The sequence below is a fragment of the Equus asinus genome, chromosome 3 (assembly GCF_041296235.1).
Source record: "Equus asinus isolate D_3611 breed Donkey chromosome 3, EquAss-T2T_v2, whole genome shotgun sequence".
NCBI classification, from domain to species: domain Eukaryota; kingdom Metazoa; phylum Chordata; class Mammalia; order Perissodactyla; family Equidae; genus Equus; species Equus asinus.
The window spans coordinates 158,032,333-158,058,559 of record NC_091792.1 but is presented as its reverse complement, the minus strand read 5'-3'; the positions used below and the strand labels follow the sequence as shown (position 1 = coordinate 158,058,559).

At 48.5% G+C, this 26,227-nt stretch overlaps 1 protein-coding gene across 7 annotated transcripts in view; it reads left to right on the top strand.

The window, feature by feature from the left end:
- AFAP1 (actin filament associated protein 1) overlaps positions 1-26,227 on the top strand; it is a 162,469-nt gene that overhangs the window by 62,801 nt on the left and 73,441 nt on the right. For all 7 annotated transcript variants that reach the window (XM_070506283.1, XM_044767883.2, XM_070506285.1 and 4 more), the window contains 3 exons: positions 7,130-7,238; positions 17,229-17,440; positions 21,173-21,352. In XM_070506283.1, the coding sequence (XP_070362384.1) occupies positions 7,130-7,238; positions 17,229-17,440; positions 21,173-21,352 (501 nt within the window). The remainder of the gene's footprint in view (positions 1-7,129; positions 7,239-17,228; positions 17,441-21,172; positions 21,353-26,227) is intronic.

The window sequence follows — 26,227 nt, the reverse complement described above, 5'->3', positions numbered from 1 at the left end:
TCTGCATAATCTATACCTAGGATAGATTGTTAATAATTTCTGCCTTTGGTGAGTTGGTGGCCTGTTGGTCATTTGCTCTGGGCACAGTGACTCTCAGGAGAATTAGCTTATCGTAGGGTAAAGATGGAGCCGGTAGGAAGCTGCGCCAGGCAGAGGGTGTGCCACAGATTAAGGCACAAGCCAGAGAAAGACCCCACTGGACTGCAGCACTGCAGGCCCGTCTGCGTGGCTGGATAACCCCATTTGGGTGGGCAGTCTGCAGACGAGGCTGGAGCGCTCCACAGGGGTGATGGCGTGAAGGGCCATGGGCCATTTGGAATTATCATCAAAGCAACTGTGAATGACTGAAGGATGTTTTCAGGTAAGATTTATGATACTCCCCTCAGGTATTATTTCTCATTCATTTGAACCACTGTTGCGTTTTTACCTCTTTTGTGGCGTGTGTTGAATGAATACTGCCTTTTATCACAGTTCTTTGTGTTATAAATGCTACAAAATGACCAACCTTTTACCTTTCTGTCCCTTTAGTGCCTACCAGTCTTTATGCAGTTGTTATTAACTGTCTCTTGACGTTCTTTTTGCTTCCAGCAGATCTCTAAAATTTACTCATCTGGCATAACTGAAACTTTATACCTGTTGAACAGCCATGCCTCACTTCGACTGTCTTTTAATTAAACTGAATTGGAGATGGTGTTTGTTTCTATATTTGTGTTTGTCACGTTGCATAGTAGGAAGTGCCCGTGACTGCTCGAGGTCAGGGAGCATGTCGCAAAGTCAGGATTGTGACGTTGACGATGCTTCTGCATAGGAAGGGAACGCCACAGTGTTTCTGTTCAGTCCACGGAGTCGATGTGGCGCTCCCAAGGTGCCCTACGTGAGCTGGTGATCCCGTCAGTGTGGCTCCTGTTGCTCTGGAGGGCTCGTAAGAATATAGGGGTGTGCGCCACGTGGAAATTCCGAACTCCTAGATCTCTGCGATCGCGAGTGTGGCACACAGCATGGTGAGCAGTCCCACTCAGCGCCCTCACCTTCAGGGGAGACCAGAACATGCATCTGTGTAATAAAAACGTTTCTGGGAAGACGTGTGCTTTTCAACAGATTTTTGTTTTTGTTTTGTGCTGAGAGTTGCGCAGCCGTCAAGCTGATGGTACTTAGTATGCAGCAAGGGCTGAGAGAGCCTTTGGAAAGGCAGGCCCGGTCCAGCCGGAAATGGATCCCATCTGTGTTGACATTGGCTGCCAGGACCCACCGCCCGGCTCCGAGCACCCGCCTCGCTGAGCAGGTCGATCCAGACAAGCACCAACTGTGCCTCGTTTCCTCCTCTTCTGCTCCACAATAGCACTGGGTCTACAAACAGGGGTGTCTCGGATCTTCCTGGCCGAGAGAGAGAAAAGAGCAAGGGAGATGCCTCTGGGGGCTCTGTAGGATATGTGTGATCCCCAGGCAAATCGCTGTCTAGAAGTATTTTTATTCTATAACTTAGACAGCGGGGCTTATATCGTGTTTAGATGGGGTAGAGGAGAGTAATTCAATTCTTTGATGCTTTAGGGCCAGAGCTCATGTAAATGTGATGCCTTAGTATACCAGCAGATAACAATGAAGTCTTTTGTTGTGGTAAAATATACATAATAAAAACTTTTACCATTTTAGCCATTTTTAAGTGTCCAGTTCAGTGGCATGAAGCACATTCGCATTGTTGTGCAACCATCACCACCATCCGTCTCCAGAACTTTTCGTCTTCCAAACTGAGTCTCTACCCGGTTCTCCAACAACCCCACGTTCCCCCCCGCCCCTGGTGACCCTTGTTCTACTTCCTGTCTCTGTGAAGCGAGGGAGTTTGACACCAGCCCTTGCCGGTGCTTGTTGATTGCCCTTCACCCTGTCTAAAGCACTTCCATCTTGTTCCTTTCTCCCATGACTTTCGAGAATCTCAGAGTTCAGTCTCATGTGTAATTCCTGTGGCCTCTTTATCTTAAATCTGCTCCCTGGCTGCACTTCAGATCTGTATCCTGTCTCTACCCTACTGGACGGTTGGCCTTCCCTGTGGAAGCCGTCCTACTGCTGGAGAAGGAAGTGAAGACAACATGGCCCCACGTGGCTCTCATTCTTTGTCGTGCATAAATAAAACTGGAGAAAACTTAAGAAAATATGTGAGTAATTTCTCAGTGTTTACTCAAGTGCTCTGTGAAATGCAAATTAAATAGTGATCAGAATGGAATGGGATGTAATTTGGACAAAAACTTTTGTTTTGCCAAGAAGACTACTACTTAATTCTTGATGTTAGGATTGAAAACGTTTTTGCAGTGTAGACTGTAAACTTGTTATCCATCAAAAACTCCTTTACTCCGATCTCCAGTTTCCTTCAGCAGTGTGAATGCCTTCCTGAAGGATGCGCCACGGACTGCACGCTCTGTAGAGGGCTGCTAAAATATTCACGTCCTTAGAGAAGGGTTTTGCTGATATGTGACAGAACTAGAATATGAACCCTAATTTTCTTATGTTAGATCCTAGCGTTTTGACTGTTGCTCTCAACAGATTTTAATCACTGTAACTGAAAAGCAGAATCTGGACACACCACTATATGTATAGAATTCAAGTCAGGAAGTGATTCCGAATTACAGGCTGATGCTTTCCTCTGCTAGGATCGGGTCTCGTGGTTTATCGGTCTTTCTAGTGTAAAGCACTAATCAGTCACTTGGGGTAGGAGGAGGGGATGGTGCTGAGGAGTGCCAGGTAGGAGGGGTGGGGAAGCCTCACGGTGTTGGGCCTGACGTAGGCATGTGGAACGCGCCTTCCTCGGGAAGCAGTGGGTCTGGGTGTGTTGCAGCATCTGGAGGCGGGCGGGTGGGCAGCCGCAGCCGTGCTGGGTCGGGAGTTCCTTCTCTGCTCCCACGCCACTCACTGCGTGCAGTGTGGGCACGGGCGCGGAGATGCCGTCCCTGCCCTTCTGTAGCTTCTGGGTCAGCCGTCAGTCCCAGACTCTGCTGGCTTCTGCCATCTCCACTAATCAGCTCTGGGCATGTGTGACCCTGGGCAAGGCCTTTCATCCCTGGAGCCTCAGTTTCCTCATTTTAAAATCGTAATCAAAATACCACCATCTCAGTGTTATTTTCTGAACAGGATAAACTATATCTAAAATATCCCAGAATAATGTCTGACACGTAGTAGGCAAATGGTAAACAGTATTTATTATTGTTATATTGTTGAAAGAATAGTAATAATGAGAATGAAAATAATTATATTGTACCATACAATTATATAAACATAATATTTATTACTAATGGAAAAGAATTCTCTGTGAGGCTTTTCCTTAAAGTAGCAAAGGCAAATACTAATGGCCTTTTCTTTCCAAAAAGATGGAAAATAAACTATGGCCAATATTGTGAGCCAAGCAGCCTATAGATCATATTCCTGTCCATCTGTAAGTACTGGTTTTCTCTAATAAGATGTGGAGACCTCAAAGGAGAAATTTACAGTACCTTAAGGCAGATAAGGTTTCCTAAGTTAAAATGTAACTTTCACTTAAGTATTAATTTGAAGGAGAAATAATCCGGTGAGTTTAAAAGTTATCTAGTAACTGGCTCTGTGCCATTTCTGTCTTATGTCTAGAGCGCAACAAAAGCAAAAGATCAGGCACGCTGAGGAAAACGGTCTCTCGTCTTTCTCTGGAAGTCCCTGAGGAGGCTGTGGTGCTTGGACGTCAGTCCCTTATTTCATTAGCATGTGTCTGTGAGGGCTGCCAGGAGAGCCCTGCTGACAGGTGGAAGGCGGTGTTGGAGCTTTGCGCACAGCCTGGGGCTCCTCTGGTCCTGAGCGCAGGTCGTCAGGTTCAGTGGAGTTCTGCCACGCTGGTGTGCAGTGTTATTGTTAGAAGGTGCATTTGAAGACCTGCTCTGGCCAGAGTTTATGATGTCCTTGATCATTTAGTCAGGACCCGAGGGCAACTCTCATGAAAATTTGAAGTAGGTAAAGTTGGCTTCATGGCCTCTTGACCTGCAACTTTATAAGAACATAGAATGGGAATCTTAGAGCCAGGTGGGCGTGAGAGATGATCGCGCTCCAGTGCCCTCCTTTCCAGGTGGGGAGATTGGACCCAGAGTCACGGGAAGGTGGCGTGGCCCGAGGACGGAGCCGGCCCAGCGCTGATGCGTGCCGAGTGTTGGAGCATTCCTCGTCGTCATGCTGCCTTCCTGTTTCCTGCCTGTCCTCTGGTTTTCCGTGATTACTTTTGGAAATCTGCCTTTAAATTTGCGCCATTTAAAATTCCTGCTATTTGTGATTTCAGGGAAATCTTACCTGTTGGAAAGGATCTGAAAGAAGTTTTTGCTCCAAAAAAGTGATGCTAAATTACAGTTCAGGGACTTCTCAGGCTCTCCTCCCCTTGCCCTTTAACAAACTGTAATTCCCCTGTTTGAGGCCCTGAAACCCCTGTGGTAGAATTTCAAGGTTGAGTGGTATTTGGGAGTGAAGTACTGATCCTTTTTGGAGAGAGTGGGTGCTCCTCTAGAAGGATTATTTTTGGGGGAGTATTACTTCAAAGTGAAAATAGTATAATTTTTTTTCATTTTAAAAACAGCAAATACTGTGTAGAAAATCGGAGCTATACAGACAATGGTTAAAAACGAGGTAACCATTTGTTAACATGGTGAATGACCTCCTGTTTTTGTATGTATGAAAGCATAAACACGCAAATGTTATATAAAGGGCTCCTAGTGTAGCTGTTTTCTTTCGCTTAACAGTATCTAGTAGAGATTTTTCAAGTAAATGACGATAGATACGCACTCTCCTTTTAAACGTCTGCACGTGGATGTGTCAGTATTTGTAAGCATTCCTCTCTCCATGAACATTTAGATTGTTTTAGATTTTGCTAAAAAAACTGTTATGGAACATCCTTATCCACTTTTGCTCACAAGACCAATTGATCTTCTCGGCATAAATTTCTAGAAGTGGAATTATTGTCGAGTTGCCGAAGGTTGTGCCAAGTGCAGGACCTCCAGTGGGGTTGGAAGGTCTCTGTTGAGGAATCCCATGGGCCAGAGAGAAGCTGCTCCCCTCACACTGCGCCTGACTGCGGCTCTCGAAGGGGAGTCGCTGCCGTTTCATCAGCATTTGTTTGACTCAGCTGTTTGTAATGCTTTCCCAGGACATGAATAATTTGTATGTTTCAACATACTCAGAGGAAGTTGAAACACCCTCCATTTCATGGATAAAGACACTCAGTGGATCCAACAGCTCTTTCCCCAAAGCAGCAAGCAGAGGTTTCAGCTCAGGGTGGGCTCTTGTTCAGACCGTGCCTGGGGCGGCGTCCGTGGAGCAGGGTCTGTTTTCAGCGCTGCCTCTTCAGGAAGATAGGAGGGACGTGGATGCCGTCCAGATGGGGGCACAGCATGACGACCGTCCGTCCGGGAAGGCAGCCCTGAGCGCAGAGGCATCTGAGTTCTTTAGGGAACAGGGACCGGGACCGGGGGAGGGAGATAAGGCCTTCAAGCGTCTGAGGGCACATTGTGCAGAGGTCCTGAGGGAGTTATCAGTCTTCATCTGGCGAGGAAGGAGTGGGTGAAGCACAGTGGGTGGTGAGTCACCCAGCGGACTTCTGGATTCAGAGCTGAGTTACATGGAAAGTGGTGCAGTTTCACATTCTAGAGAGTTGATATTAAAAAAAACCCCTAGGATTTCTTTGGAACATTGTTCTACTTGGAAAGTTAACTTAGCAGATCTTCCACTTGGGGCCTCTGTTCTGTGTCATTCTTGGTGACATCTTTTCAGTTTGTTTACAGTTTGTTTTCCTTTTACAAAAGGAAAAGAGGGGGGCCGGCCCCGTGGCAGAGGGGTTAAGTTTGTGCGCTCTGCTTCGGCAGCCCGGAGTTCACAGGTTCAGATCCCAGGCATGGCCCTAGCACTGCTCATGGAGCCATGCTGTGGAGGCATCCCACATAAAATATAAGATGGGCACACATGTTAGCTCAGCCACAATCTTCCTCAAGCAAAAAGAGGAAGATTGGCAACAGATGTTAGCTCAGGGCCAATCTTCCTCATAAAAAACCAAACAAAGGAAAAGAGAGAGAGAATATGAATATAAAAAAGGCCTTTAGCAGACAGGCCTGGTGTTAGAAAACTCCTCCTCTGTCATTTCCTAGCATCTGATTTTGAGTGGGCCGTTTCAGAGGCAGGGCCTCCCTTGCCATGTCTGCAAACTATAAGGTAATGTAACATGTACCGTGCAGGGTTCCTGTGTGGACTGACCGATGCAACCCGTGACCAGTGCAGAAGCACCTAGTACAGTGCCGGGCAATTAGCGGGCGTCTGGCAGATGTTGGCTCTCCTCCCCGTCGCCCTTTTTGTTGCGTGAGGACTAGTGCGTGATTTCTGCAGCAAACCCAGAGATGCTCGTAGGAAGCGGAGCGTGGCCTGCGTTAGGTCAGCAGGAGGATTTGAGAGAGGAAGGGGGCTTCAGCAGGTCTTGAAGGCCAGGTAGAATTTGGATAGTCCTGAGCCTGCCGGCTCCTCTGTGTTCGAAAGTGACGGCTTCAGAGCCGACGGCCTCAGCCTCGGAGCCCGAAGGAGCTGTGATGCAGTTGGTTTCAGTAATGAGCAGCTTCCTTCTCCAGAGAGTCATTTCCAGTTTCTTTCAGAGGGTAGCTGATAGGTGGCTGCCTTTGTTTGGCGTGTCCCTGGCGCACATCGGGAGTGTGGTGAGACCGTGGGCACCGCCCCGTGCAGCCAGCCCTGTGTCTCCAGTGCTCCTGCTGCGGTGGGCGCCGGGTGGATCAGTGGCGCCCGTGCTCCCGGGCTCCCCACGGTGGGGTGGGCCATGGAGATGCAGAGGGGCGGCGGTGAGGGGAGAGTCGTGGGCATGAAGAGAGGGACAGACACTGTCTCTGCCCTGGGGACGCCCTCTGCCCGGAGCAGGAGCCATGCTGCCTGACGCACAGCTGCGGGCTGTGGCGAGGGCCGGCAGGAGCGCCGTCGGGGTCCGGTCGGAGCTGACCAGCAGAGCCGCTCCGCGGGCGGGCTCTCTCCCCAGGGACTTTCGGGGGGCAGAGGAGAGAGCTGGGTGACACCTGTTCGTTGAAAATGCAGAATGTCCTTCTGATGGTCACATGCGTTGTTTGCTCCTTTTGCTCCTCAGCCGCCGGACAGCGGGCCGCCGCCGTTGCCGACGTCCTCCCTCCCAGAAGGCTACTACGAGGAGGCTGTGCCCCTGAGTCCTGGGAAAGCTCCGGAGTACATCACCTCAAGTGAGTGCGCCGTCTGCCCGGCCGCCGCCGGCCTCTCGGGTTTCGGGACGCGGAGAGCCTGCCCCCTTGCTGGTCTGAAGGGGAGGGGGCATCGCACAACACTGGGGACATGTGGACTTAAGTCAGTTTTGACCCAAAGAGGTAAACACCGGAGGGGCTTTGCAGCGTCCCCCGTGCCTCACGGTGCCCTTGGAATCCGGATTCTGTCTCCCAGGACTCACAGCTGGTGAGAGCTCCTTGTGGAAACGTGTGTCCAAGGAGATGTGCTCCCTTTGGTCAAAAGGGAAATGACTTTCGTGGTGCCTTTTTACGGGTGTGTGTATGGGCCCCCCACTCTGACGGGGGCCTGTCCCTCTTAGGCTGCGTTCATTGTGCCACGAGGTGGTGGCTGTCGACTGGGCTAAAAATCACTGGGGACAAAGCAAATAGGCATCTCGATCATTGGCTTGTCTTTCTTTTTGGTTTTATCTTTCTTTGTTCATACAGGTCTTACCAGAAAATTTCTGCCCCAGTTAGAGTTGTCATGACATGACTCCACTCTGCTTGGAGACTCTCAGAAGTCCCTCTCTGTTAGTACCCAGCTTTCAAATTCACGTCAAGAACGGCACGCTGACATCAAAGCCGCCTTCTAACTGTCTCTGGAATTTATTTTTGCATCACTGGCCTTGTTTCTCCTCTCACTGTTTGGTCGGGCAGGCTGCTCATGTCTCTTCTTGAAGTGGGGGCAGTGTCTGAGTGCTTGTTGACTCATAGAGTCTTGCATTTCTTATAAAAGATAGAAAAAATGGGAAGTGAGTGACTGATTGCCCATTTTGACCTGGAGGCTTGTGGTCCATCGATCTGTGACATGTCACCCGCCTCGGCTGTCTCCCTGGGGAGATGCTCTCCTTCATCCCCGTGCTGTGTCCACATCACCTGTGGTCTCTGCGACACAGAGGCTTGAGTTTTCTGGTCTTTCTCTCCCCGGGCAAGAAACCAGCAGACCATTTCAGCAAAGCAGAATCTAACTTGATCGTTTCAGGAAATTCCCCTGGTGTATTCACTGAACATGAGGAGGGAGATGGAGAACCCGGCCGTGCTGGGCTGTAAGCCCCTGGAGGGTAAGGGGCCTCTGCTGGCTCACTCGTGCCTGTTTTCTCCACTTCTGGAATAGTCACGACACAGACTCGGCCCCACGTCAATAAATATTTGTTGCATTCTGGATGAGAAAAGGGATGGTTCTGGGAAGGAAGTTAGGACATACTGGGTTTTGAGATCATAAGTTAAATGCTTTCTCTTTCATTTAAGAACTATTCAGGAAAAATGCGTTGGGGTAATTTCTTAGTGTCCACTATTTCAGAAATTAGTAGATTAATTAGAAAACAAAAAATTAAATGGCTTGAGGTAATTCAAAAGTTCATTGGATTCCTTTCTTTCTAATAGCAACAAGTAAAGAAAAGAATTTTTTGTTGAGGGTATTTCCCAGCATTTGGAACGCTTGGTCCTAGCTTCTCCCACCTTCCTTCTCTCCACCAACACACTTTCAGGGCTACAGACCGACAGTAATTGTGTCTGACTTTGGGGGCCTCGGTAGTTTCCGTCCGAGAAGCCCCGCACGGCTCACGTGTCCCATCCTGTCCTCGGAGAAGCCCCTCCTTCGCTACTGACGGGTGGGTAACCTTCGTGGCACCGGTTCCAGACGGGAGAGCAGGAGCAGGCCTCACACTCAGGAACGGCGAGTCAGCAGTGAGAGCGCACTGCGGCTCCCTGTCTGTTGCTGGCTGTGGCTGTAGAGTGGACGGCCGGGGCCCCCGCCCACCCCGAGGGACAGCGGCGTGAGCTGCCTTGCAGATCGGACCAGGTGCTTGCAGACTGCGTGACGGCTTAGTTGAGTTATGCATCAGAGATGGGCTTATCGGAGAAGCAGAACCATTGTGAGGGTTGTGGGATGAAGGGTTTATTGTGGGGACTGTGGGAAGCAGTGAAGAAGCCTCTGGACTGGGGCTGGCCGCTGAGACCACGAGCGGGGGAGGACTGAGAAAGAGAAGAGCCGCCGGAACCCACATCTGTCTCCACGTCCTCCAAACCTGGCGACACAGGCGGCCAGCCAGGGAAGCTGGAACGCGCCTCCCGACCCAGGACTCAGAAGAGACCCCTCAGGAGCTGCAGGAGCTGCGGCCCAGCGGCTGCCCCACACCGACAGGGGGCCAGCAGACCAGGGACAATGTGTGTGAGCCGCAGCAGCGCCTGGCACCCCGCGCTGACCTTCAGCATGTACTGGCAGCTGCTTCCCGTCTGCCTTCCAAATTGCTCACAAATTGCTCTCATGGGCAGCCCGAACCCAGAACCATCCAAGAAAGGGAATTTTGGGAAATGTAATTCCAGCCTTGCTGAGTTGATACAGTGTAAAACCACCACCATTTATCTTGTGTCAATTTGGCATCCATGCACACCTCTTTTAACCACATTGAATTTCCAAATAAAGACAATAGCAGAATCATTCTGCAGCATTACAGGATTCGACTATCGCCCACACAGAAACTCCCTAACTCCCCGAGAGGGTACAGAGTCCTTTTCTTCACTTTGGGGTGATGTCCATTCTCTTCTAGCTGAGTCATGCTCTCCCCTTTGAGAGCCTGTAACTCAAATATGGGGATCCAAGGCTAACTGCTGTTAGCACTTCTCATGTTAGATGCTCGGGGAACAGGAGAGGGGAAGAGAAGAAAAGAAGTCATTTATATATCCACAAATATGTCCATATCAAAACAAGGGAGAAGGTTGGTCACTGGTTCAGTCCTCATTTCTACAGCCGGTCAGTGGTCATAGCTGTTATTTATGGCTGGCTTCATATTCCCTTTGCAGCAAGCACCTTGGTGGGTTGTCCAATAAGATGACTCAGCTTTCCTTCCTGGAAGGTCTGGGCCACAGCAGGACCGCCTGCATTGGACGGTTGTGCTTTTCCACTGACTGTAGTCACAGGGCGGGGCGTCCTGAGGGATCTCCTAGATCCGGGCATGTCTTCCTTCCCCAGTGTGTGGTCACAGCTTGTTGGTGGTCGGGACCAGCCATCCCGGTCACTGCAGTAACCCCTTCTTTGCCTGTTGTCGCCACTTCCAGTTAAATGGAGCAATTATGCTGTCCTCAGGAGGGAGCATTCTGCCCGTAGAAACGAAGACCTGTGGGCCAGCAGGGCCAACGTTTCAAGGAAGGGCGGTAAAACTCTGTCAGTGGATCCCTAGGGGTAATAGTGAGAGGAGCCGCTACCATATTTGCCCCTGGATTCCCAGACCTGCGAATGCCGGCTGTGGGAGAAACAGCCCGCTCCGTCAGAGCATCTGCTAGAAGATCTTTTGGAAGATACCACCTCCAGCCCCACAAGGTGTTCCCAGTCAAGCTGGTCCTGAAACTGAACATTCAAAAGGACATTCCACCAGCCTGTTGGGTCAGCTGCTTCAGGGTGACCAGGACATGGCAAGACCAGGGGGTTTCATGAGCGTAAACCCATTGCGGTAAACTTTGTTTGCTATAAAACGAGTTCCTTGGTCAGAAACAATGTGACGTGGGCTCCCATGATGGTGAGTAGGGTGTTCTGTGAGACCATGGACGGTGCTTTTGGCAGGAGCATTGTGGACAGCGGAGGCGAATTTACTTATCGCCTCCAGTGAGAATCAGGTGCTGCCCCTTCCGTGATGGAAGTGGTCCAGTGGGAACCACCTGTTATTAGGTGGCTGGCTGCTTCCCCAAGGAGCAGCTCATGTGCTGGGAAAACGCTCCAAGTGCGGGAGCCAGGTGATGCTTCGTGGCTGAAGTCCATGCTGCTGAGTCCCGTGCGTGACCTCCATCCGTGCCGCTGTGGCCGTTGTACATGAGTCCGTTTGACAAGAAGTCTGGGGAAAGAAGCTGACCCACATCTATATAATGGGTCGTGTTTCTCACCTGCGTTTGAAGATATTCTGCTGAGAGGGCTCTTTGCTCAGTGCTCAGCTGATGTGCAGATACTTACATCCTGAGCCTGTGTAGAGGTCTGCTCACAACCTCTTTTGCAGACCTCCTTGCTACTGCTTCCTCTCAAGTGTTGACCGTCCAACTGAACTGTTAGGCCATGAGTCAGAGCTGAGAGGAGGAGGGGCCGTGGGCATCTGAACTGCTTGCTTCTCTACCTTCCTTACGTCTTCTGGGCCCGGTGGAGATGCAGACTGTGTTGATGTGCTGGCTGAATGCTCCCTGATGGATCAGACAGCCTGGGGTCCATGTGGGCAGCTCAGGTTGCGTCATAACTTGCTGCCCCATGCTCAAGCCTTTAGACTCTGTGAGGGCATCCGTGAGCCAAAAGCAGTTTCTCAAAAGTAAAATAGTTATTGTCAGAGGCTGGCATAGCTGTGCTCCGATATCCTAAGGGTCTGCACTGTGCTTCACGTATAAAAGCCTGTCAAAGGCCTTCATTACCGATTTCTATAACAAGGTTTGATCAGAGCAGCAGAACCACTCTGAGGTGGAATAGAAGGCTTATCATGGGGGTTAGACCTCAGACAATTATGGGAGCTGTTGAAGAAGTCGGTGGAAGGCTCCTGCCTGTGGATCTGGTTGGAAGGGCAGCCTGGATGAAAAGCTGGACTTGAAGTGGGGTGAGGTCAAGGATGCACAGATCTGCAAGGACAAACTGCAGCCTGTCCATCCTGGACTCCCTCCACACTCGGCGACTTGCAGCAGATGCTGGTGCTCCTGGCGATGGACTTGTGCGTGTACCCGTCCAGGTCTGAGCCACCAAAGGAGGAGGTCCAGCCGCAGGTCGGGCAGCTCCGGGCCAGCAGGGCAGGCCGACAGATGGTGGAAACACGCCCGAGCATCCGCAGCGCCTCTGCCGTCCGCCGATCCTCAGAGCGTGACGCTGCCACCCCTTCCGGCCTCTCACAGGGTTCTCTTGTGGCTGGCCTAACGCGGGCTGCACAGCTCGGGAATTCTGCGGACCGTGCTTCCCGCTCAGCTACGTTGACGCAGACAAAGTCGATGCAGCCCTTGTTGAGTTTTTTGGATTCAGGTTTATGTTTCATCTCATTTTCAGTTTTCTAGTTTCACTCTTTCTTTGTCCTTTTCCCTCTCTCTCCTCAAGGGTAACTGGGTGAAATGCCATTTCTCACTTCATGGGGTATGGTATATGTCTAAAATAAAAATTTTAATGTTTTATAGTTAAAAATACAGGTTTCTCCCACTATCTCAAAGTAGTGTGTCTATGAACCCCTTCGTAAGCCAAAATGGTGTAAAACAAAGAAGCAATTACCATTAATTTATGTGGGAAAAATTTTCAAGTGTTCCCAGACCCAAAAATAACCTACCGAGTCATACCAAATAACAAGTAAATGCTGAAGTCACGCTGACCTAGTGTAGACGCAGCAGCGGTGCGATGACTGCACAGCCCCTAGAAAGGTGAAATGAGGTTTCACTTCCCAGGGTCGGGAACGCGGTGGGCTCCCTGGGAGGCTGAGAGGTGGTGGTGGTGGTGATGTGTTAGGCTGAGTCGTCAGAGGTTGGGGCGGTGGGAGGTACAGGAGACGGGGCTGTAGGAGAGAGGAGGGTCCTCTGTTAACATCTCATCATGTCTGAATCCATCCGGGCAGGCGGGTCTCTGATGTCTACACCTTCTTCCATGTCTCCCTGCCTCCATGTCAAAGGTCAAGGTCCGTCATCTGTTGTGGCTGCTGTGGAAGCCTTGAAGTATGACAGTATGCTTGGGGCTTTGTCTCTGTAATGGCTGGCTACAAAACAAACGCTGGATGCCATTTTCAAAGAAGTGAAAATCCTCATCGGGTTTCTTTCGGTTACCGAAAGCAGGCCCTAATGTGGGTCTTTTGTGAAAGTGAAGCGGCGTAAAGTGAACTTTGGGATCCCGAGGGAGACCTGTGATAGTCGATGGGAACATTCTTTAGTTCATCAGAACCGCACGATGGTAGCACTTCCTGCCCACGAGAATAGTTCCTGGTGGAGAAGCGCATTTCCTAACCGGCAGCGTCACTTAGAAGGATCCCCCCAGTTCTCTCGCTGGCTCTTTGTTCTGCTTCCTCATTCCACGTGAGGTGTGGACGTGTGCATGGACGCCGGGATATGCCACGGGCTGCCACTTTCTAGTCAACACCCTCTCTGCCCGTGCCCTCCGTCCTTCTCCCCGAGATCGCCTGTACGCCTGCTGCACGGGCTGAAGGCCTCAGTGATTGTTTCCCCTCCTCCCCGTTCCGTCTGTCTTAATTTTTCACAGGGCCCTCATTACCCCCTAATGTAATCCAAACCCCCACCCCAGACAGTAAACTCCATGAAGTTCTGGTGGAGCCCCCAGGAGGTACACGGCACGAGGAATGAGGGGTTCTGCTCCTCTGTTGGGTAACCGCTGAAGCGACCTGTCAGAGAGCTGGTCTCCTGCAGGCCCGGCTGTGCCTCCTGACTGCTCTGTCTCCTGTTCAGATGGCTGACGTTCTTCCGAAAGTGAACCCGTCAGTCCTGCTCTCTCAGAAGAAGGCGGAACGTGGACTTGCTGTCACTCTCAGGTGTGCATCTCAGCCCGTTCCCGAGGAGGCAAAGGGCGGCTGGGGGCATGGTCTCCTTTGTCAATTTGAAGTCACGTTTTGGCTCTGTCACTCATCAGGGATGTGGTCGGGCGTGAGTTACTTGGTCTTCCAGCATCATTCTTCCTTTCCCCTGAAATAAGGATGCTGCTCTGTGTCCATCTCTGGGTGACTGAGAGGCCCAGCAGGACGATGGCTGTGAAAGCCCTTTGTAAATTGGAAGCAGCCCCCGGCTTTTCAAAGCTTGATCTCAGATCCCGGCATATAGATATAAGAATAAACAATATTGCGTGACACACAGTAAGTGCTCAATAAATATTTGTTGAATCGATGAAATCAAAGGTGGTTCTCCCATTTATAACCAATTTATTCCTTAATGCTTTTGTTCACTTGTTCATTAAATATTTACTGAACTTTTTGTTTTAGAAAGCGAGCTAAGCACTGAGGGATTCATGGTCCTCCAAGCTACCGTGAACAGGATCTTCCTAAAAAAATACGGTTTTGTCCGTTGCCCATCTTAAGTCTCTGCTTACATGGGGTCAGAGGGTAGCACCTCACCTTTCACAGTCTGGCCACCACCTGTGTTTTCAGTGTCATGTTCGACCACTTCCCTCCACATACCTCCATTCCAGCCATGCTAAACTCTTTTATTGTAAAATATAATGTATTTGCCAAAAAATGCATACAGTGTGAATGTACGCTTAATGACTTATCAGAAAGCGAAACATCTGTGACCCATGACCCAGGTCAAGAATAGAACGTTGTCAACCCCTCAAGCCCCCGACGTCCCCTCCTCATCACAGCTCCCCTCCCCTCAGAGGCAGCCACTGACTTGGCTTCTGTGGCAGTCACGTAAATACTATTGAAAAATGAAAGGATCCACTCTATTTTTAAATGTTTCGATGTTTTCCAGTGCTTTTGCTCATTATCTTCCTCCTTCTAGACTTTTCTGCCTGGTTGGCAATGACTCATAAAAGCTGTAGATCAGAAGTGTTCTCTTCAGTCTTTGCTGTGTCCCACGCATGCTCTGCTCCTCGGCCTGTCTCTCTGTGGCATGTCTCACTGCATTGTGGGTGTTCGTCGCCTCCAGCGCCGTCTGATAGAACTTCTGCAACGATGGACTTGCTCTCTGTCTGAGTTCTCCAGTACAGCATCCACGTGGCCACCAGGGACTGCTGAGGACTTGAAATGTGGTCAGTGCAACTGAGGAACTGGATATTTAGTTTTCTTTAACTTTAATTCGAATTTGAAATTAAATGCCCACCCGTGGCTACCACATTAAACGGGAGCGTTGGGTGGACGTAGATGCTGGTGTGTGGGGCGTGTGTATGTGTGCCTGCGCGTTGGGATTGGGGAGGGTGCGGAGATGACAAGAGCAGCCTGGCTGCGGGGTGCGAGGGTTCATGTGCAGCAGCACAGAAGGGGAATCTGGACTGTTCTGTCTCAGTCACTCCCCAGTGATCCGTAACCGAGGTCCATAGCCGCTGCTCCAGTCACCCCTCCTCATGTTCCTCTTGGCACGGTCAGCATCCTAGTCAACCTTATCGCAGACGCCTCTTAACTGCTCCCCGTCTCTCTGTCACCCCAACTTCAGCCCATTCTCAATGCTGTTGCCAGAGTTATCTCTTCAGTCACTGTAGTTTCTTGCTTAAGATCCTTCATTGACCTCTTTTTCATGGTTTAAAATTTAACTTAAACTTCCCATCTTTCTATTCCTCCCTCTTAGTAATGAGTCTTTGAGAGAAAATTAAAGTGACCATTGAGTACAAGTTATAGCCTAGCATGCCATGAGTGAGAAAATGTGAACTCTGTTCTGTATGCCATTCCTGCCGCTTCTGCTGAATTGTGCAACCAACTGCTTTAGCGGTAGTTTCTTCTTAGCTATCATTCATTCGTCATTTAGGTGTTCATTCCTCAAATATGTTTTGAAAAGTGAACGTATTCCATGTGTGTCCTGGGGTTGAGGGGAATGCAAGGTGAATCAGACTCTGCCTGAAGGAGCTTATCATCCAGCAGGGCTGAAATTAGCAATAATACTGACAGTCACTGGTATTCATTTTAAACACTTTTAATTTGCCAGCCATCTTTCTGAGGCCTTTGTGAGTACAAGCTTATCTAATAGTTCCTTCTTTTACAAATATTTGTGCACCTGCCCTGTGCCATTAGTTACATTCTGGGACAATCACATCCAGCAAGGTGGTCTCCCTCCCCTGAGGGGCTTATGGCCTGGTGTTGGGGACAGATGGCAAATGGTGATGGCAGTACACTGGGTGTGTTTGTTCTAGGGTGGCATGGATGCACAGAGGAGCAGCATTTCACCCGGGTCTAGCCAGCTCAGACTGCCATGACAAAATCCCGCAGACTGGGTGGCGCAAGAATACACGTTTATTTCCTCACAGTTCTGGGGGCTGGATCCAAGATTCGGGTGCCAGCAAGGTCCAGTTCTGGTGAGGCCTCTCTTCCTGGCTTACAGACAGGCACCTTCTCCCTGTGTCCTCACGTGGCCAGGAGAGAGCGAGAGTTCTCTCTCTTCCTCTTCTAGGCCACCAGTCCTATCCGATTAAGACCCTGCCCATATAACCCCATTTGACTGTAAGTACCTCCTAACAGTCTGATCTCCAGATGCGGTCACACCGCGGGTAGAGCTTCCACACGTGAAGTTGGGGGCACAGCTCAGTCCAGTGCAGGACATGTTGTGATTCAGGGGGGCTTGTGGAGGAGGTGACGGTAAGTGGGATCGCGAAAGATGAGAGCATCTGTTGAGGCATGGGCAGGAGCATGAGTGGGATGAACGGGAGGCTGGTGTGAGGGAGCAGCAGGTGCAAAGACCTGGAGGTAGAGAGAAAGCGATATATTGGGGAAACCAAAAATAACCTGGTATGTGGGTGTTAATGCACCACAGAACAAGAAAGATGGGTGTAAATATTTCCGAACGTCCCAAGGATGGCCGAAGGGGATGGGCGGCCTACGGTTGGCTCTTGGACCTTAGGAAGGGCTTGTGCGTGTGGCGATGCCCCAGGGACAAGGACAGTGCTGACTAGGAAGAACTGTAACATGAAGGTGTGGTGTGGAGAGCTGGGCGCTTCTCTGGGCCAGGGTTCCCTTTGGTGGAAGGCGCTGCAGGACGGGGATGATGTTCCCCCGCGAGAACGTGGCAAGGGTTCAATAAGGCCGGGTCTGCAGAGTGCCCAGCCCGGGTTCAACAGTCTTAAATGGTCTTTGTAAATACAGAATTCCTAGTGACTTCAGTGTAAAAATTGTGTTGAGTTTCCACTTCCCAAGTCTGTTATTTTTTCCCATTTTTACTAATTAACGTTCCCCCAGCACACTGAATGCAGAAAGCCCTTCCTCACTGAATGATGTAATAATGTGCCCTTGAGCCCGCAGGTAAGCGTGCAGATAAGATTTTTGTAACCTGGCCCTGTTCCTTCCTTCCTTCCTTCCTTCCTGCCTACAGATTATGACTCAGATGCGATGAGTAGCTCCTACGAATCGTATGATGAAGAGGAGGAGGATGGAAAGGGGAAGAAAACGCGACACCAGTGGCCGTCCGAAGAGGCTTCCATGGACCTGGTAAAGGACGCCAAGATCTGTGCCTTCCTGCTGCGGAAGAAGCGCTTTGGCCAGTGGACCAAGTTACTCTGCGTCATCAAAGACACCAAGCTACTGGTAAAGCGTTGTGAATTGGTTGCCCTGGGGTAAAGCCCGTAGGATTTTGTCAGCGGTCTGGCTTGATGGTGTTTGTATCCAGGCAACCGCTGACCTCAGTGAGGAGGAAAGGGAAGCACTCAGCCCCCAGCGCCTCCCGGTGAGCTCACAGCGGTCAGGCGCTGGCCCGAAATAGGCCGCCGGCGAGCGCTGGCTGAGGTGACGGCATCTTTCATGCCGCTGGTTTCGTCAGCCCCCTACAGCAGGCAGTGTCTGCGGTTTGTGTCCGTGGAAATGCACATGCTCGGACTTGCCAGGCGTCGTCAGATGGATTTTCTCATTTGTCGTGAGTCAGTGGATTCCTCAAAGCCAGGTCATGGAAGTGGGACAGGCAGGCCGGGCGAGGTTTGGAGGGAAAGAGTGGCCAGGAAGGGAAATTCTTTTGGAAAGCTGCAGGCTGATTCTTTTTTTTCCCTTAAATCTGAGAGGTGGAAGGGCGATGGGGTAAGTGGCAGAGGAGCGGGGATGGGAGCACGCAGACCCTTTGCTGTAGGTGTTATTCCCGCGGGGCCTGTCCCGGGAGGCTGGTGGGACGTCAGCCCGCCTTCCCCCTCCTTCCTTCCTCTCCAGCTTTAGAAACCCTGCTTCATTGTTGGAATTAGGAATTCTAGAGTATGTTTTTGGTTTTTGCTTTTTCTTCAGATTAACCTCAGGAAAAAAAATTGTATCATTAAAACAGAACACATGAGAATTTATGATGTTATATATCACACTTTACTGGAGCGGATGACAGAGAACCCTTTTTTTATAGTTTCATCTGTGAATTGTGGGAATTTTATTTTACTAGATTCTTAGGACACTGCATATTTTTTAATTAATGGTTTTGTTCTTTTTTTTTTTTTTAACAATGAGAGTACATATTTTTTCCACATGTGTGGCCTGAATTTCTCCCAAATTTAGAATATGCCAAAAATGATGCTGTGGGGGAATTTTAAAGAATGAAAAAAAAAGGTTTAAAAGATTAATATGGTCCTTATTTATAATCCGACATAATGGCTACAAGATGTGGATATATTATATGAATGTTTTAAAAATATACAGTCGGCTCCCATTTCAAAGAGCAGTTTGAAAATGCACCAAGGGAAGTGCGTTGTGCGTGGGGTGCCCGTCCTCGCTCCCTGCCAGCGCTCCCTCCTCGCCCGCTGCTGTCTTCCCTTCCACGGCTTTCCCTCCCTTTGCCTCCGTCTCCCACCAGATTCCCCACCTTCAAAACCAGGGTGATAACACCTGCTGTTTAGAGCAGTTGTAAATAGTTATGAAGAAATTAGTGGAAAACCGTGTGAGAGCGAGCTCTCCGATAAAACACAGAATCCAAGTTAGTTATTGTTATTATGAGCTTTTTTTGTTAAAAAATGACCTATGATCCAACTGCCCAGATGACTCCTGTTGACATTTTAAAAAACTAAAAAGAAAGAATTAAAAACATGAAGAAGGGGCCAGCCCTGTGGTGCAGAGGTTAAGTTCATGTGTTCTGCTTCAGTGGCCCAGGGTTTGCTGGTTTGGATCCCGGGTGTGGACCTAACACCATTTGTCAAGCCAGGCTGTGGCAGGCGTCCCACATATAAAGTAGAGGAAGATGGGCACACATGTTAGCTCAGGGCCAGTCTTCCTTGGCAAAAAGAGGAGGATTGGCAACAAATGTTAGCTCAGGGCTAATCTTCCTCAAAAAAAAAAAAAGAAAAGTTAACAGTGATAAAGCAAGTCCTTTCTAGGTTTAAATGGTACAGAAAACTATAAACAGAAAACGGAAAGCCAGGCTCTCCCCACAATGTTCCCTGCCTGTCTTCCCACAGGCACCACCATTAGTGGCCTTTGTGTGTATACTTCCAGAACCTGTTCCTCTCCGTGCCTGGCAGCTCTGTGCTGGACACTGTGATGTCCCCAGATCCCCCTTCAGGACTGAAGGATTTGTCCCACCCTTGCAGGGATGGCTGCCTGCAGACAGCTCACCCGAGGTCGTGCACCCTTCCCAGGGGGTCTGTGTTCCATGCGGTGCCAGGACGTGAAGGCCCAGCCTCCTGGCACAATTCTGCTGGCGCCGTCAAGCTCCCGCACAGGCCTGCTGGGGCCTTTTGTTTGAACTCCCTTGCAGCCATGCTTCTTCCTCTGCTGGTCGTGCTGCCTCCCCGGCCCTACAGGTGTGGCTCTGAGGGGCGCACCTTAGTAAACCCGGCAAGCTACTCTGTCGTATCGTCAGCCTCCTGGGGGTCCACCCGCAGGGCCCTCCAGACTGCAGGTTACCGTACTGCTGATAACATATCCATTTGGAGACACTTAACCCGAGGAAAACTATAAGCTATAAAATTTCTCATTCCTTCCACAGTATTGTCAGTTTTCTTTTTCTTTTTTTGGTACTTGCTGAGACTGTGAAAAATCTGATGAACAGTGACATTCATAACAATCTGAAGTTAATTGGTTTTGGTGTGTTTTTTCCTTCCTTTTTAGACAGGGCAACCATTGGTTGAATTTTTAAAAAAAGTGTGTGTATTCCATACATGTGCCACTCAGGAGCCATGGTTTTGGAACTGTGAAAGGAAAGGGCTCTAGAATAATCCTTTCTGGAAGTAGGTTCTGTTCATTCGTTCCCCCGTCAGCAGAGGGTCTGGAGTCGCGGTGCAGGCTTCGCCCTCGTGCAGCCTGGGACGGGGGTCCTGGCGCTGCCGCTCTTCCCCTTGCCTGGCCTGGGGCAGGTTATTTCACCAGCTGAGCCTCAGTTTCCTAATCTTCCAAACGGGTGTCTGTGAGGGTTAAATGAGATGCACGAAACCCCTCATAGAATGTTGACACTCAGGGATGGGTAGCAGATGTTATTATTACTAATAATTTAATGTAATTCAGTAAAATAACAGCAATAACTATGTTACAAATGAGGAAACAGTCTCAGAAAGCTTAAGAAACTTCCGGAAACCCAGATAAATTAGTAACAGAGCTGGGACCCGGATATCTGAACTTGTAGACCGCATATTTCCATTAGGAGGTAAGATTTTGGTCCCCACCAGTACAGTTAAACCAGAGGGCAGGGGAAACCTCTGCACAGGATTTGTTTGTAGGTTTTGCAGACCTACCTAGGCTAAGCAGGGATGGTCGCACTGAAATCTTCAGAGTGAATGTCAGTGCATAAATGGAACAGCATGAGTTCTGGATCCTCTGCTCAACCAGAAAACAAACCTTTCCAGGCATTTTTGTTTATTATGCGTTGATATTTATATTCTTAGTAAAATTGTTCATTTGTATTTCGGAAAGAGGGTAGAGATGAGATAGGCGGATACCAAATGACATAGGTTGTAGAATAAAGTATCCAAATTGTCCGCCTGCGTGAGGGCTGAGCTGTTTCAACAAACCTAATCTGTTGTATTCGTGGACCTTAACAAAGATGCTTCACCAGAACAGAAGCTCCATCAGAGCAGGGATGTTTTGTTTCCTGCTGAGCCAGGTCACAGGTGCTCAGTCAACTGCTCAACTGATTGGGTCGACGTATCTTCACAAACGTGGAGGTGGAGCTTCAGGGAGGAGCAGTGCTCTGTGTGCGATACCTGAGCGTCTGCAGGTCCATTTTCCAATCTCCGAGCATCTCACTGTTCAAGGACCTCCAGATGCCTTGACAGCGCTCCTGTTTTCATTATTCTGGAGTCGTCTCAGTGTCCTGTTTGGACTTCCTCGTAACCCAACTTTGTTTTGTCATGTTAAATGCAGTGCTATAAAAGTTCCAAGGACCAGCAGCCTCAGATGGAACTGCCGCTCCAAGGGTGCAACATTACATATATCCCAAAGGACAGCAAAAAGAAGAAACACGAGTTGAAAATTACTCAGCAAGGCACAGACCCGCTTGTTCTTGCGGTCCAGAGCAAGGAGCAGGCCGAACAGTGGCTGAAGGTAAGCTGTTGGTTTTGTTTCTGAGCCTTGTTTATTGCCAAAGCTTTTTCTGAGATCTGTTTTTGTTTTAATTTGTATTTTCTTCAAGCACAGGCAAACATGGATTAACCTGAATGCTTTGTTTTTGATAGCAGAGTATTCTCAGTCATTACTGTGACTCTTGTCTTCAAGAGGCGGTCTGCCTCCTGTTTGCAGGCTGCTTGTAGAACCTTCTCTCTTACTTTGATTTTCTAGTTTCACTTTATTGTGTCTGGATGTAGATTCTTTTTTATTTATTTTGCTTAGGATTCCCTGGGCTGCTTAAATCTGTCGATTGTTATCTTTCTAAGTTTTAGGAAAAATTTTCAGCCATTTTTCTTAGAGTCTAACTTTGCCCTGCTTCCTCCCTTCCCTCTGACTACATTTAAATATATGCTAGACTTTTTCACTATATTCTACTTATTATCTTTGTATTTAATATCCTTTTTTTTCCCTTTAGTCTGGTTAATTTTTTCTTGTTACTTTCCAGCTCTCTATTTCTATCTTTAGCTGTGTCGAATCTGCTGTTAAGTTTGTTCCCGTTCACGGGGTTCTCAGTTCTGACTGTGGTAGTTTTCAACTCTAGAGTTTCTGGTTGTTTCTTTTGGGAACGTTTGTTTGGCTTTCATCTCCATAACAAGCACATAACAGGCATGGCTGTTTGGACCGTGGTTTCGGTGGAGTTTGCTGGGTCTGCTTCTGTTATCTGTTGTGCTTGTTCTGGTTCACGTCATTTTGTCTTCTTGTGTGCCAGGTTCTCTGATGGTCATGCTGGTCGTTACAGTTGGGAAAAAATTGTTTCAACAGTTTTCTTAGAACAGCTTTACTGAGGTGTAATTCACATCCCATGCCATTCCCCCTCATGATTCAGTGGTTTTTAGTATGTTCACAGAGTTGTGCCACCATCACCATAATCTGATTTCAGAACATTTTCATCGCCTCAAAGAGAAATGCCGTGCTCAGTGCGCTAACAGTCACTGCCCCATCCCCGCCCCCCACTCCCAGCCCCGAACAACCACTCCTCTGCTTTCTTTCTGCCTCCATCGCTTCACCGGTTCTCAGCATTTCATGGAGATGTGCTCATACACTGCGTGGTCTTTCATGACTGACTTCTTCCACTTAGCACAATGGTCTCAAGCCTCGTCCACATCATGGCATGTGTCAGTGTTCATTCCTTTTTATTGCCTTTTGTGTCGTATCTAAGAAACCATTGCTCAATCCAAGATCTTGAAGATTGACACTTATTTTTTTTTCTTCTAATAGTTTTATAGCGTTAGCTCTTAAACTTAGTCTGTGATCCCTTTTGATTTAATTTTTGCAGGCAGTGTGAGGTAGCGGTCCAGTTTCATTCTTTCTCTTGTGGGTATCCAGTTGTCCCTATAGGAATAACTTGGTTCTCAGCACTGTGCTTTCCTCTGTCAGAGAGCATGCCATTTGCCTCTGCCACATGGTTGGGGGGCATTAGCTCTCCAAAGTCAGTTTAATCTAATTTCAGGGCTTGAGATCTCAGAGCCCCCAGGTAACTTGAGCTCAGCCTGCAGCCCATTCGAGGGCAGGTTTGTATTTAATTTTCACTCTTACTCCAAGATACAGTCCTTGAGGTTCGAATCGTAGTTGTGGGTGTTTTGTCAGAGACCTCATTCTCGGCATGCCCTGCACTCCAGCTTTCATCCCTAGTCCCCTGGAGTTGTCAGCGGTGCCGCCTGGGCCCTTAGCTGCCTCCTCTGGGGTGGCAAAGGCAGCCCCAGCTGCCAGGCGACCTCTCTGGATTTCCGTCTTCTTCTGGATCATGGCCCAGTGATTCCTCGCTGTGATAATAGCTCTTTCACGCTCTTGGGAAGATGCTGTGTGCATTTTATGTTACTTCCCTAATTGTCTTCATCAGGCAGATTGAGCCAAACCGTCTAGTCCATCGTTGCTTGCTAGTACCTGCTTTGAAAAGAGGATTGGGAGGAGGTGGGGAACCTGATGAAACATTTTATACCAATGGTTCTCACGATGTGCAAGTGTCCATTAAACCTTGAGCCTTGGGCTGGCCCAGTGGCGCAGTGGTGAAGTTTGCGCTCTCTGCTCCAGCAACCCGGAGTTCCCCAGTTTGGGTCCTGGGCGTGACCCTCTGTACCGCTTGTCAAGCCATGCTGTGGCAGGCTTCCCACATATAAAGTAGAAGAAAATGGGCACGGATGTTAGCTCAGGGCCAGTCTTCCTCAGCAAAAAGAGGAGGATTGGGGGCAGATGTTAGCTCAGGGCTAATCTTCCTCAAAAAAAAAAATTCAAAGCCTCACTTCCCTCTTATTCCCCAGGGAAATATAAAGGGCAGACTGATGATAACAATGATTGTGTCTGTCGGCCGGTCGGAATACCTAGACGTGGCTTTTCTCATATCCGTGTCCTGGGAGACTGAGCAGAGCATTTCTTTTTTCAGAAGGAATCCTGTGATGGGGAATTTCTCCTGCTGAGCTTGCTTAGCCTTCCAGACACAGAACTCTCACATGTTACATGTAAACCACTACTGTTCCCAGAGTTCCTTTCCACCATCCTTCTCTCTTGATCCTCAGAGCAGCGGCCTGAGAAAGGTGTTGCTATGAGCTGTTTCATTTTACAGGTGAGAGACCGAGGCTCGGCAGGTGGGGTGATGCAGAGACCGCGGGTGATGGAGCTGGGACTTGACCTCAGAGGGGGCCAGCTTCACACTTCATATTCATTCTGCTGAGCCAGCTGACACTTTCTCTTGTACTCCTCACTTCTCTGGTCTTAGCGCCATCCCTTCAGTAAGGAAGGAAAGAAGGATGAGACAAACGAGGAGCTTTCTTCATGGTCTGCTTCCTTCACCTGGCCCCACTCTTGGTCACCTCTACCCAGCCTTCTGCATTCTTGTGTTTGTCTGTCCCTACTGGGGAACCAAGAAGTCCACTCAGAAACCTGGGCTCTCTTCTCTTTTCCCTCTACTCTTAGAGTGTATTGAGTATTTCATGCATGCTAAAGAACAGCTCCCTTCTTAATGACATTGGCCTAATGTGAAGTCATCTAGAGTGTCATTGGATTTTACTATTTCATTGGGAAATGGGTGGAGCTGACAGTACAGCTCACAAATAGACAAAGACAAAATGTTTTCAAGATGCCGGATGCTGTTGGAGTGAAATAATCTTACATCTTATTTTCCAAATGTGAGACACTTACAGATCAGAGGCACTTGGCTCATTATAGACCGATTCTCCATTTGTTGAGGGAGCTTAATTGCAAGAACCTTCTTTAGCATTTGCTGGTATTTCTTAAAAGGGAAGTAAATAATACATGGTAAATTATCTTTTCCTGAGGAGTTAAATTAATTACTTTTTTTAATTTTTGTACTTTACTTTCGTTATACATTACAGTACAAGAAACTAAGAAGGCTTGACTAGAAATGAACGTCAGATGACAGAGCTAGTTTTAGTCAATCAGTTATGGAAGTTTAATTTTTTTAAAACCAGCAGAGGGGCTGGCCCTGGGGCCGAGTGGTTAAGTTCGCGTGCTCCGCCGCTGCAGGCGGCCCAGTGTTTCGTTGGTTCGAGTCCTGGGCGCGGACATGGCACTGCTCATCAAACTACGCTGAGGCAGCGTCCCACATGCCACAACTAGAAGGACCCACAACGAAGAATATAATACAACTATGTACCGGGGGGCTTGGGGAGAAAAAGGAAAAAAAATAAAATCTTTAAAAAAAAAAAAGAAATTAAAACCGGCAGAGAGCTGAGATGGCCTAGTTTAGTTTCTTCCAGATGCTGTCATTGGATCGGGGCTGCCTTATCAGATCACCTAGAGATTTAAAAACATAGATTCCCAGTGATTCAGATTCATTAAGGACCTAAGAATCACTTTTTTTAAAACTATATACCTTTTATTCTTTTCAAGATCTAAAATGCTACAGATGCAATTAAAACCTGCCTCGCCTATTTGATTCTCTCTCCCTCATCAAAGGTAAATTTTATCCTGAATTTGGTCTTTATTGTTATGTAGGTATGCTTTAAAAAAGTGCTTTTTCTTGCATATGTTATGTACTCAGAAACGAGAAATGATACTGTTTTTCATGGGTTAAAATTCCCGTGTAAACGGCTTCACACCGCACGGATCCTGCAGCTGCTCTTCCCACCAGTTTGTTCATGTCTGTTCTCCTGTTGACGGCGTTGAGTGTGTTGGCGCTCTCTCACGATAGCGGGCGGTGTTTGCGTGAGCATTCTCGTCCCTGGGCTCACGTGCTGCCGTCTCTCTGGGATGGAGACCTCACCCTGGAATGGCTGGGTTTGCAACGCGCCCATCTTCAGCATTACTAGGTCTCGACAATTTGTTTTCCAAGTTTGCTTGTACAATTATCCTTCTACTAGCAATGTATGTGAGTAATCATTTTGTGTGAATCCTTTCAGAATTTCTTTGTGTACATGCAAGCAAATAGAAACGCAGATTTTAATTACCACCCCCCCCCACCCCCACCCCAGCCCTCAGAAGAGGTACGGTGTTCTGCACCTTGTCTTTTTCTGCCTAAACAAAGTATCTTGGAAATCTTTCCAATTTAGAGAATAGAGCGTTTCCTTTTTCTTTTTTACAGTACGTAGCATTTCATTGTATAAACAGACCATACTTAAAAAAAACACCTGTCTCCTATTTGTGGCTATTGCGTTGTTTTCAATCTTTTAATGTGACAGACAGTTCTAAAATGATTAACCCTGTGCATACATCATCTCACACTTTTGCTAGTCTGTGGGCTAAATTCCCAGGATGAGTAATTGCTTACATGAAGGTTATAAGCATCTGTCATTTTTTTTTTTTATTAAGATTATGATAGATTACAACCTTGTGAGATTTCAGTTGTACATTATTGTT